At 43.3% G+C, this 13192-nt stretch overlaps 2 protein-coding genes across 2 annotated transcripts in view; one reads left to right on the plus strand and one right to left on the minus strand.

Moving 5' to 3' along the window:
* ATXN1 (ataxin 1) overlaps window positions 1–13192 on the minus strand; it is a 491098-nt gene that overhangs the window by 154676 nt on the left and 323230 nt on the right. The gene's annotated exons all lie outside the window — the stretch shown is intronic.
* The window catches only part of GMPR (guanosine monophosphate reductase), a 61308-nt gene continuing 55231 nt past the window's right edge, over window positions 7116–13192 (plus strand). The window contains exons 1-2 of the mRNA XM_075270850.1: window positions 7116–7469; window positions 12630–12749. Coding sequence (XP_075126951.1) covers window positions 7383–7469; window positions 12630–12749 — 207 coding nt within the window. The 5' untranslated portion in view covers window positions 7116–7382. The remainder of the gene's footprint in view (window positions 7470–12629; window positions 12750–13192) is intronic.

The raw sequence follows: 13192 nt of genomic DNA on the forward strand, positions 1-13192 counted from the left end.
ATGACGTCACATCGCATCTACAACTGTGTGCCAGTAAGAGAGAGAGGCGCGCAGAGAACAGCGGGGGAACGAAGGAGAAGGTAAGTGTAATGTGGAACGTGAAACTGGGGGCAGATGAAGGAGAGGACAGCATGACACTGGGGGCAGAGATGGAGGGACATGAATCTGGGGGCAGAGATGGAGGGGACATGAATCTGGGGGCAGAGATGGAGGGGACATGAATCTGGGGGAAGAGATGGGGAGACATGAATCTGGGGGCAGAGATGGAGGGACATGAATCTAGGGGCAGAGATGGAGAGGACATGAATCTGGGGCAGAGATGGGGGGGACATGAATCTGGGGGCAGAGATGGGGGGGACATGAATCTGGGGGCAGAGATGGAGGGACATGAATCTGGGGGCAGAGATGGTGGGGACATGAATCTGGGGGCAGAGATGGAGGGACATGAATCTGGGGGCAGAGATGGAGGGGACATGAATCTGGGGGCAGAGATGGAGGGGGCATGAATCTGGGGGCAGAGATGGGGGGGACATTAATCTGGGGGCAGAGATGGGGGGACATGAATCTGTGGGCAGAGATGGAGGGACATGAATCTGGGGGCAGAGATGGAGGGGACATGAATCTGGGGGCAGAGATGGGGGACATGAATCTGGGGGCAGAGATGGAGGGGACATGAATCTGGGGGAAGATGAAGGGTGTATATGAAGCTGGGGGAGAGACGGAGGGGGGACATATAATTTACGGGTGACTGTAGGAGGATTATACAGTGTGCGGGCACATGAAAAATTAATGAGTCGGCGGAGTCAACATAACAGTGCACGGGGCTAAATTTCCCGCGGCGCGCAAAGCACATTTTGTCCCTCTTTTGGTTCTTCAAAAGTTGGGAGATATGGGTACAGGGGGCAATGGAAAGATGTTAGAGGGTGGACGGGGGGGGGGATTGTTGGACATCGGGTGTGCGGCACTGCGGAGAGGGAACTGGGGCAATAGTATATAATATATGTTTTTAGCTGGAGAATAATAATGATGTAGGCTATGCTACTTGCATAGCAGCCTGTTTGGGGGTGGGACTTTCACTTTAAAGGAATGTTCACGTTGCGTTTTTGGCCTCCCTTGCCGGGATACGTTGGTAACCAGTCACAATCAGCTCCCCACTTATCCCTGCACGGAGAACTGCAGGCCCCCCTTTTTTTTAATGGCCAGTTCTTCGTGCAGGGATAAGTTGACAGCTGATTCTGACTGGTTACCAAAGTATCCTGGCAAGGGAGGCCAAAAACACAATGTGAATAAGCCCTGAGGATTTATTAGGAGGGCTCTTATAAATGGTTTTCGGCTATCTATAGGCGCTGTCACACGTAGCAGATTTTACCTGCAAATAGAATCTGATTAAGCCTTGTAATGCTGCTAAATAAAGGGAAATGTAATACATAATTGGTATGACACAAAATAAGGTAGTTTTAAAATGGCGGGGGGGCCCAGACACTTAGGCTGTATGGGGCCCCAAAATTCCTGATGGCAGCCCTGACTATGTGATAAACTGTGATAAACTGTCACGCAGTCTCGAATCTAATTTGAGGGCCTAATATGGTCACTCATGTGGTTGACCTGCAGGCATTTGCCAATTGGCAGTCCACAATCACATGAGAGGGGGTGTCAATGGAATCAGGGACATAACTACTGGGGTAGCAGACGTAGTGTCTGCCACAGAGCCCGGGACATTAGGGCGCCCAGGGGCAGTCGCTACTGCTGCAGAATTTTTTTTTAATAGGCCGTTACCTGCTGGAGTAACTCCAGCAGGTAACAAGCTCTATTTATTTACCGATCCTGGCTCCTGCTCACTGGTGCTAGCAATTTCCCTTTTGAGGAGGTGGCTGTGAGCAGGAGTCAGGATCGGTAAGCAAGGCCGTGGGCCAGCGAACCCCACAAACACTATCATTATACTCGGGGGGTCTTTTCAGCCCCCCGAGTATAATGATCGGAGGGCTAGGAGAGGTGAGGGAACATAAAAAACAATGTTACTTACCTCTCCTACGCTCCAGAAGGGTTCAGGCCTACTTGTGTGATGACACAGGCATCACATGAGCTGGGCTTGCGTTCTTATGCCTCACGATGCAGGCCCAGCTCAAGTGACGTCTTTTACATAATTGAAGATGGCCAACATCAGCGGGGAGTGCGTTGGAGTGAGGTCTTTTAGCCCTGTGGTTTCTGTCTTTGTCCATCATTGGTGGATCATTGATGAAGAAATCCATTGCCTTTTGAAAGAAACTTTAGCTTTGAATCTTGAACCTGCCGTATTATTCAAGCGCAGTGTTGGAGCAGCTTGAATAACATACACTTTGTTTCTTTATTAGCATAATTACAAATACTTTATATTCTTCATTGTTGATGAGGGATTTTGGCCTTTCTGCTGCCTAAGGAGAAGATTAAAGACAAAACCCATGCCCTCTGAGTTATACAGTAGATGAGAAAGGGAAATGAGAACATGTGGTATGCAAAAATGTGGTTTACAAAAACATTATGAAATTTGTGGCAAAGAACATGAAAAAACCTTCGTTTAGATTATTGGGAATATTACCAAACAGGCCTTGGGTCCATCATAAGGCTCATAATTGCCATGAAAACTAGTGAGCACCCCATGGTCCTGTTATAGGAACCTAATGGAGGGTCAGAGGGAGTCCTGCTTCTGACTAACCATTCAGATGCTGCAGCAGATGAGCTCACATCAATCCTGGAAGTTTCCAACTTGTGTAGCGTGGACTATTTATGTAACATACATATGTATACAGGCCGGTAAGAGTCCGCCAAAGTGTCACAACATAAAAATAAATTGGATTAGTTTTAGCATTGACACTAAGACACTTGATAAATGTAGGTTGATGTTACTGAAATAAATCAGATTCCAATTCTTTATAAAGAATAGTAAGTATCTGACATAATGAACACAACTAAACCTTCTTTTGTAGTTGTTACTTGGTAAGCCTCATTTCTGTAAGCTGTTGGGTTTCAATAACAACCTATACCAGAAAAAGCTACATTCTGGATGCTATGAACATCATCTGATAGATTGGAAGAAATCTGTTTTTCTTAACTGTACAGTGCATTTGATATAATAGTCATTGGAGACCCTTCTACTAACTGATTGTGTAATCTCATTTACTAAATTATTTCAATTGTTTTCCACATTTTTTCTTCTAAAATTTATTAGAAGAGCTGCAGATAGTGACTGGTCACATGTTTCTGTCAATTCTATGTTTTTGGAAAAACTTTTCAAGAGACTGGGCAAGCCCTTTTATAGTTACATATAGTTACATAGTAGATGAGGTTGGATGAAGACATCAGTCCATCAAGTCCACCCTATAACCCTACAGTACCTTACAGTGTTGATCCAGGGGAAGGCAAAAACCCACAAATTTTATGCCAATTGCCCCATTATAGTGGAAAAATTCCTTCCCGACTCCAATCTGGCAGTCAGTATAAAAACCCTGAATTAACGTGTCCTTAACAAAATCTAGAACCTATAACCCATAATATTGTTCTGTTCAAGAAAGGCATCCAGACCCTCCTTGAACTTGTTCAATGAATCCACCATCACCACTTCTTGGGGCAGAGAGTTCCAGAGCCTCGCTGTTCTTACTGTGAAGAATCCCCTTCTATTTTGCTGGTGAAACCTTCTCTCCTCCAAACATAGAGGATGTCCCCTTGTCACTGTCACTGGCCTAGGAGTAAAAAGATCATTAGAAAGTTCTTTATGTGGTCCCTTCATGTGTTTGTACTTTGTTATTAGGTCTCCCCATAGCCATCTTTTTTTCTACTCTGAATAACCCCAAGTCAGTTAGTCTATAACTATACTTCAATCCACCAATTTCCCTAATAATTTTGGTTGCCCATCTCTGCACTCTATCTAGTTCGATTATGTCCTTCTTGTATACTGGCGCCCAAAATTGTGTGCAATAGTCTATGTATGGCCACACCAGTGATTTGTATAGAGGCATAACTATGTTCTTGTCATGACAATCTAGACCTCTTTTGATGCATCCCATAATGTTATTTGCCTTATCAGCAGCTGCCTGGCACTGGTCATCCTATCCTACTAATATGTGAAAGTTTGTGTGTTTGGATGTTTGTTCCTCAATCACAGCCAAATGGCTGAACGTATTGGGCTGAGATTTTGCACATACCAAGATATTTATCAGGAAGGAAACACTGCCGACAGGCCTACCGTGACCGGCGAAACGCAGCCCCTGCTCCACTGCAGGACCTGAGATGACGTCATCACAGGTCTGTCAGCAGGGCTCCGATTGGTTTGCGGCAGGCTGTGGGCAGCCAGGTGGAGAAGCGGCGTGGCCCGATACGTCCGCAGCAGTCTGTGGGCGGTCCGATGTGCGATCCGGCCAACATCGCCATGTTTGCCACAGCCTTGCAAATGAGCAAGTACTATTCGAAACTCCAGTTTCGAATAGCACGCACCCATAGGAATGAATGGAAGCGGCCGGCACGCCGACTTTTCCGCTTAACCCCCTGCGTGCTGGCTACATCCATTCATTCCTATGGGTGCGTGCTATTCGAAACTGGAGTTTCGAATAGTACTTGCTCATTTCTAGTAAGCATCCTCTGTTTCCTATCAGTGATTGGGTGTTAGAAAATTATTTACATTGAGATACTCCAGGATAGCATCTCTTAGAAAGGCTCAAATATCTTTCCCACCACAGAAGACAAACTTACTGGCCTATAGTTTCCAGGACTACTTTTAGACCCCTTTTTGAATATTGGCACCACATTTGCTGTGCGCCAATCATACGGAACAGACCCAGTCGTTACTGAATCCTTAAAGGGGTTGTCCAAGATAAAATTAAAACCATACACTAATCTAAACACCCTCCCCCACCTACTTTCTATTTAACATAATTTATCAAAAATGTATATTTACCCATATCATGTAACCGCCCCAGGGACATTTGCTGGCAATCCGGTGATGATTTGTTTCCCCGTCACTACTACTCCCCCCCCCCATCCACTCCATCATACATACCTATCTTCTTCCTTCCAGGATTCTTCCTATGACACAGCTCCTCCCTCTTTATCTACTGTTGGTGTGTGCTATAGACCCAGCACTGCTTTGTACAGCTGATAACCCACCTTTACTGTGCAGGCTTGGGAGCAGCTCAGAAAACTGCGCAGTAGACGTGGATTGTCAGCTACAGAGCAGCACTGGGTTTATAGCACGCGCTGGCAGTCAGAAAAGAAGAATGGGCCAGTATACAGTATAATGGATTCCTGACCTTCCACCTACCGCTAGCAACGTGCACCATGACTGCTGGATCCACACCAGCCCCACCCAGTAATCTGTCAATCCGATCCGCGATGTGTCGAACTTGATCAAGAAGGCCACACTGCATGACGATCCCGGTCTTTGAGGCAGATTTCCCTGTCTATTCCCCTAATAATTGAATCTCCCACTACCAGCACCTGTCTAGTCTTCTCTGTGCTCCTATCCCCCTTCTTACTGGATCAGACATTCCCCTGGCTTTCAGAGGAAGTGTCTTGCTGCAGCAGTGTTACCCCTGTACTAACATCCTCCTCATCTGCCTATTTAGCAAAATTGTTGGAGTGTGCCAGTTCAGGACTAACCTCCCTGACACTCCTCTACCCCACTGCTTTCTGTCACCCAGCTGGCTGCCTCATGTTCCTGCACCTCCATCCTACCATCCCCCTCTGCACTTACCCCGGCAAATTACTGCTATGTGAGCAACAAACTCCTTTCCAAGTTATCAATGGATCTCAGTTAATAAAACGAGTAGTCCTTTGTATGCTGAGATGAAATTAATCAATCCATATTTTTATTCATTCCTTTATATGACATAATTACTTGTATGATAGCAAAGGGTGAGACACTTAAAGTGGCTGTCCAGGGAGTTTTATGTTACTTCTTCTGGGTTTTATTTTCACGATGGAGCTGAGCGTTCTGTGCTGATTCACAACATGCAAATGAGCAGAAAGTGCTTTGGGGGAGTGGCAATGCAGACAAGCCAGGAATGCTTACAAGACTGAGAGGCTGGGAAACAGGAAAGTTGTCAATTAATGGTATGGTGGTGGCACTGGGTGGAGTTGGCAGACAAGAGGCAGAGCTGGAAGCTAGCCCATCCAGGCTCTGACACACCACCACATCGCTATCTTGAAAAAAAATTTTTTTTGTACAAATGAGTCAAAAATTTTCAAAAATCAAGTAGTGAATGTACTCCGGAGACGATAGAATACAAGGTAGTGAGGGTAATTGTATAGCCCTTTGCCTGCTGACGGACTCCATACAAAGAGGTTGTCCAGTTTTTCAAAATTGTTGCCGTATCCATAGGACAGGTCATCAATTTCACATAGATCAGAACCCCTGACAATCAGCTGTTTCCCCGTGACAACTCGACCTGCAGTGTACTCACTGTACTTTTAATAGTGGTGGCTGTGAGTACTGCAATGGTTGCCCCATTTAAGTCTTGGGACAACATCTGTAGTACTCACAACCGCTACTATAAAAAGTACAGTGAGTAAGCATTGAAGGATGAGCCATCACAGGTTGCTAAAATCATGAGATATGTGTAGTTCTAATTAATCAAAGAAAAAAATGAAAAATTTCCCAACACATTATTTTTGACCCAATGAGTGCGATATTAATATTTTTATACCTGGTCATTGTCCAATCTTAATTATGATATATTAAAAGTAAATTTTTAGAGTGTACTCAGTTCTTTCAATTTTTTCTTTAAGCTGTCACGGGGGAACCGTCCTATCCTACGAAAAAGCTGGATAACCCTTTAAAGTCAGGGTGATTCTTTTATTGTGGCGGTGATTTGCAGACAGCAGGCTTGTCCTGTACCGAATAATATAATGAAAGCGACCGGTCCCTTTAATGGTACAGTCACCGTGATAAGTGCAGCTATGAATTATTTTGCATGTATAAGAGCTTCGCCTGTTGTGTTTAGTCAAGGAATAATTCCTGCAGGCTGTGCTTCCAGATCTCAGTCTCAGCATAAAAACCCCTCATTGATTGTCGTCCCTATGCAGAGCTTTGGTGTGGTTACGCAGCATTGCTATGGAGAGCCGTAGACTCTGTTTCACACACACATTCTCGCTCTGTCAGCCGGCAGAACAGGAGCCAGAGGGAAGACTACAGTTCTGTTGCTGAGCTCTTTCTAAAAACAGCACTTGCCTAATAAAGATATGGTGCTTGTGCGTTGACTGTTGGCCTTTTCCACACTATAAATACGCTTGCTGAAGATCATACAGGCTTTGCTTGTTTTAGCTTTGTATCTGGTACACACTCTCTGGAGCTAGCAGGAAGGATATCTGCACCCACTGCATTACAGGACTGTAAGATCTGATCAGTTACAAGGATGCCCAGAGTGGACGCAGACCTCAAGCTGGACTTTAAAGATGTCCTTTTCAGGCCAAAGAGGAGCAGTCTCAAAAGCAGATCGGAGGTGAGCTTTACTCGTCTTCATACTACAGCTGATATTTCTATGTGTTACTATTAGTATTATCACTTATACAAGGTACACATTGGTTAGCTTTTATCACATAATATACTGTAAGACAACAATATACTGTAAGATAACATTCTAAAGGTCTAAAGGGTGTTTACGTTGTATAACATTGTTTGACATAGTTTGCTAGTTAGAGTCCATTACAGCAGGTGCATGCATATTCTGAACTTGTCTTAAAAGACTTCTTTTGGTACAAATGGAAATTTCCACTTTTTTTTTTTTTTCCTAGGGAGGAATCTAGTTACATTGTAGACTTCGCAGCAGGGGGTGAGGCGTGCAGGATCTGAACCTTGTTGGGCTGCAGTCCTGCTTTCACCTTCAGTATTTCACCTTGGCAGCTAAAAGAACAATTCATAGATCTAGTTAGAAGTAGATTAGTCAGGCAACGACATTCAGAAAGCTAAGTGTGCAAAAGTATAAACACAAATGACAATGACAGCCGGCAGCACATACACCGGAGCTTTACAGCGCATACACTTTTCAATAAACATTCGGCTTATGATACAGTGTATGAAGTCTAATACTACATAAAGTAGTATAAAGTATAAAGTATGGCAAGGTCTGAGGCTATTTTCTGCTGTTATCCAATGTAACATTTTCAGTACTATATCTTCTATTTTGCAATCTATTAACCTATGAAGTGCCACACGTTATTTTAGTATATGAAGCATATAGTTTAACATTAATAGATGTATATTATTGATGCCTAAAATGGGGCTTATAATAACCATATTCCTATGCATTGATTGCAAGAATTAATAGAATTTTTATGTAATAATATGCCTGCTACATAACAGCAAGTCACTGATATTAACAGTATAATAAAGTATATTCAGGCAAGTGTATTTTCCTTAGCTTTGAAAAGGAAGTCACCTTCAAGGCATTCTTGCTGTAGGAGACTGTATCAGGCATGTGCTCTATTCACTACAGACAGTGGGCGCCTCCCTCTGGTATAGTGGCTTTCTGGGAAACTGCTATCTCATGTCCTGGTTGTTTTACCCATATGAAGCTTAGGTATTTCAAGGTACTTTATCTTAGGTAGGTCCCTTAGTTTCCTTCCAGTGACAGACAGCTAGTGATGTCACTATGATGCACTTACCCAGGGCTGGCACTATAAAGCATCACTGCATTGCAGCTGCGTCTGCTTACTTCAAGTCTGTTGAGGGATGGTCCTATGGCACTCCTGCTTGTGTCTGCACAATGCTTTCTTGACAGTAATGTGCAGGGCTTCACGTTATGCTCTGAACAGGGATACACTTGTATTTTTCTTGCTTCATTCATTGGTATGGTTGGTATAATCTTATATGAACAACTAAGGATACAATAAATATTATTTTCATGTTGGAATTTCCTTTTAATGTTAATAAAAAGTGTAAAAAAGTAAATAACTTGTATCCAGCCACATGATAATCTGTACACATTTGCATTACAATGCTACGTTTGACTCCATTGTGTGTGTTTGCTAAGGTAATAGGACGTTTAGGAAACACAATTAAGGGTATGTTCACACTTGCACCCTCCCTCCACTCAGGGATTCTGTTCCCCATTCCCTTTAAAGAGGACTTTTCACGTCCTCAGCCCCCCCCCCCACTCCTGCCAGTACAGGTCCATAGATGAATACTGGGGGGGGGGACGTTCCTCACCGCTCGGCGTCATCGCTGGGCGGTAAGGAACAACCAGTCTCACAGTACAGCACAGTAGACGCTACTGTGAGGAGGGACATTCCTGACAGACTGTTAGAAACAACCTTCTGACACTGAAGAGCTATGATACTGGCACCAATAGCTCTTCAGCGGGGGCTTAGAACGGGAAAGCTGATAGTGTGCTGAATTCAGCGCACTGTCAGCTTTCTAGTGGTGTATTCACAGTCCTTCTGCACAGCAGTGAATACAGCGCCTATAGGAGCGCTCCCTCTCTATGGACGAGTACTGTGAGAAGAGGGAGGGGGTGTTCCTCCCCGCTCACACAGTACAGCGCTATAGGTGCTGCTGTGCAGAAGGACATTCCTGACAGAGTGTCAGAAACGCCCTTCTGACTGTGAAGAGCTACAGTACCGGCACCACTAGCTCTTCACCTGGGCAAAGATCGGGAAAGCCGACAGTGTGCTGAATTCAGTGCACTGTTGGCTTTCCAGCAGTATATAATACCGCATGTGCCCAAATCCATGAAAGGTCCTCTTTAAACAGAAAGTTCACAGAGTTTTCCTCTGTGGACTTCCTGTTTCAAGTTATATCTATGGGGAAACTGGCAGCGTTTTCCCAGTGGGCTAAAGAACATTTGATCATGAGGGCTCCTGAACAGGACTTTTTCTGCTATTTGTGGCAGAAAAGCAATTAAGATTCCAGAAGGGCCCCCCAATCTTTGTTGCAAGGTGGCATCCAAGCAAGCACCTTCTTTTGCCAACCTCTTATTTCAACCTTTGTCTCTTGGTCCAACCAGTTCTCTTTCAACTAAGCTGGACACAGTTGATGGAAAAATTGATCACTAGGAAAATTTATTTGGCATTATTTTATGTTGATGAAGTCAAGTTAAAAAATAGAGGCATGGTTAATTTACACTGAAGCAAGATAGTAACATACAGCTCCTGTCAGATTTATGTGTCTCCATGGTTACAGACTAGATACAAATGTTGTGGTCTGATTCTGTAGTCATTCTTCTCTCTCTTAAGAGTTCTTTCATTACAAAATGTCATTTCCTTGCATCAGAGGTTCACGGTATTTGTGAATTCATTTATGGAGAAAGGTATTGAAAGCTTCTTTACCTTTTAAGTCTCGTAGTAGTGTCAGTGCTAAAAGGCAAACTGAAGATACATGAGTAGTCACACGGAGGATTACTGGAGAAATGCCAGGGCAACATATTCCCATAATATGCCAAAGTGCATGATAAAATAGAGACTGGTCAACATAGGCCACGTTGTACTTTCTCGTCTCCATTCTCCATTATCAACTCTGCAGAATGCACCTAAAACTGTATTAGAGTAGCTGCTGCTAATTCTACCCATCCCATATTATGTGTTTGCATTGCTACTTTTTTCCCTTTATGTTCTTTTTCATTCTATTTATACTGAACAATAAAATACAAAGAGGAAATCGCCTAAACAGGTCATATATATGTATAAAATATGTTTTTACATGTGACAAATATACCTGAGGGGCTACATACTATGCCTTAAGAGGATAGTCCAACTTTTCTTGGTGCACTACAGAGTAGGATCATATAAAAGCATTCTTGTAATAGAAGAGAACATAGGCTAACTAGTTTCAAAGGTTTTTCTGACTATACTAAGCAGTGACATATCACTAGGTTCTCCTGCTGGGACCCCCATGATCCTTAGGCCTAGTTCACATCTGCGTTCGGTATTCCGTTCGTGGAGTCCGCTTGAGGAACGCCTTAAATAACAGTTAGCAAAGAAGCCACACAGACCCCTTATATCATAATGGGGTCCGTGTGTTTTTGGTGCGGTGTCTGCACAAATCATGTGAAGAGAAAAGTACTGCAAGCACCACTTTTCTCTCTGCATGATTTGTGTGGACATGGCAGGGATTACACACAAACCACATTACAGTGTATGAGGTCTGTATGGCTAACCGCTTTTAATGCGTTCGGCATTCCGTTCGGGGGTCCCAAGGTTGACTCCCCAAATGGAATACTGAACCCAGATTTGTAAAAGGCCTTAGAATGAGGGAACTACATCTCTAGTTTTCCTGTCATGGCAGTAATCACACCGACCAGCTTAAATGGAGTGTTGCAGTTTACTTCACAACAGGGAGTTGAAAACCATCCCTGAATGTGTCTAATAAGAGTGTATTCAGACACAGGAAAATGGCGCTGAATTTGGTGTGGAATCCGTGTCAGATTTTGCTCTGAAAAAAAATCCCATTAAAGTCAATGGGAGGCTTTTTTTTCTCAGTGCTCAATCTGATGCAGATTCCACACCAAATTCAGCGCCATTTTCCTCCGTGTGAATACACCATAAGGGTCAATGCACACAGAGTTTTTTGGCGAGGAAAAAATCCGCTTCAGGAATTAGGAAATGTTTTTTTGGAGCGTTTTTGAGGCTTTTTTAGTTTTTGGTTTTTCTCCTCCAGCACAGTGTATGAACCTTGAAAAAAACGGTAGCGAGTTTTCCACCTCTCATTGACTGTGTTGGTTTTTGCAGGTGGAATCTGCCTGAAGGAAGCTTTTTCATTCGCTTGTGGAAAAATTCTGCGAGTGGAAAAATAAAGCGAGCGGAACCCATAGAACTCTATGGGGAGGCATTTTTTCCACTCGGATTCTGACATGGAGTGTCAAAATCAGCGCCCAAGCATTCCTTGTGCATTGACCCTAAGAGAGACCAGGGTAACTGTGTATTTAGGCTGGCATTTTGGCATCATTGGTATTTGCCTGAAGCAACAGTTTCCAGATTGTTTCTTTTTTCATCAATCTACTATCTACAGTCTGCAGAATAATCCAGTTTATTTTAGCTTTTTCTGGCTGTAAATGAAATAATCAATGTCTTCATGAGTTCTGTCTGAAATAATATATTGTGGATATCCAGTTTTCCCAATCACTTATGGTAGCTTAGTGTTCTCTGCCATGCTCGGTTTTATCCCCAGTTTACATCCTGCCTCAATCTAGTGTGACTCATTCTAGGTGTATAATTCTCTTTTCTGGGAGCGGAACATGTTTTTGTTTCACGCTTTTAAGGTGATTACCTGCAAGGATTATTACATAGTGCAATATCAGGGTAGATCACAGAGCAAAATTGAACATTATTGTTGTGAATATAAACCTATGGGATGCCATGAAATAGCAAAGATGTGATATTTCATTGTAATCTCCAAAGATCCCACAGTGTGATAATTACATCTCAGGGCCCAAGCATTAATGTAGTTTTATAGCCTAGTCTACAGCTCCCCTGCTATACTTGGTTTATTTGGTCTACTGTGAATCAGAAGCAGCACTCCTGTTGTTCATACATAACCTATGTCTTATTAGCACTATCTGGAAGTAAGCAACTATCTTGTTTAATCTCATACAATCCCTTTAATAGGAAGATAATGACACAGATAATTAAAGTGTATTCATTCATGTATTTGTGACTGTGTATTGCAGGTAGATCTGGTTCGCACATTTACATTCCGGAACTCCAAACAGACTTATACTGGGATCCCTATTATTGCAGCTAATATGGATACCGTGGGTACATTTGAAATGGCAAAAGCTTTGAGCAAGGTGAGATTCCATTCATCAAAAATGTAATTTAAAGGGAACCTGTCTCTTTATAATTCACCATGTGACCGTAGACTTAAAGTACTGTCTGTGGTTGATCTGTTTTTTTTTGAAGGATAACTCAATCATGTTTTCCAATGTCTTTGGGTCCCTGGAAAATTGACAGCATATGGATGATTTTTATAGACCCATTAAAAAAAAATGTCCAAACCTGATGACTTCAGTAAGATCAGCTGATGTGTATTGTAGGTGACATCACTACATTGCGCCTCCTGCTCCTAGGACACTGGTTTAATGGTGAAGCAGGTAGCGCCCCATTTCACTATTGTGTCCAATGAGTTGGAGTTCCCACAGCCTGGACCGACTGCCGGGAACACAGGTAGAGCAAATGCAGGACTGTCCCGCTGTCCCAAGGGAGCTCCCGCTACCATAGGGACAGTGCAAAT

The sequence above is a fragment of the Leptodactylus fuscus genome, chromosome 4 (genome assembly GCF_031893055.1).
Source record: "Leptodactylus fuscus isolate aLepFus1 chromosome 4, aLepFus1.hap2, whole genome shotgun sequence".
Taxonomy (NCBI): domain Eukaryota; kingdom Metazoa; phylum Chordata; class Amphibia; order Anura; family Leptodactylidae; genus Leptodactylus; species Leptodactylus fuscus.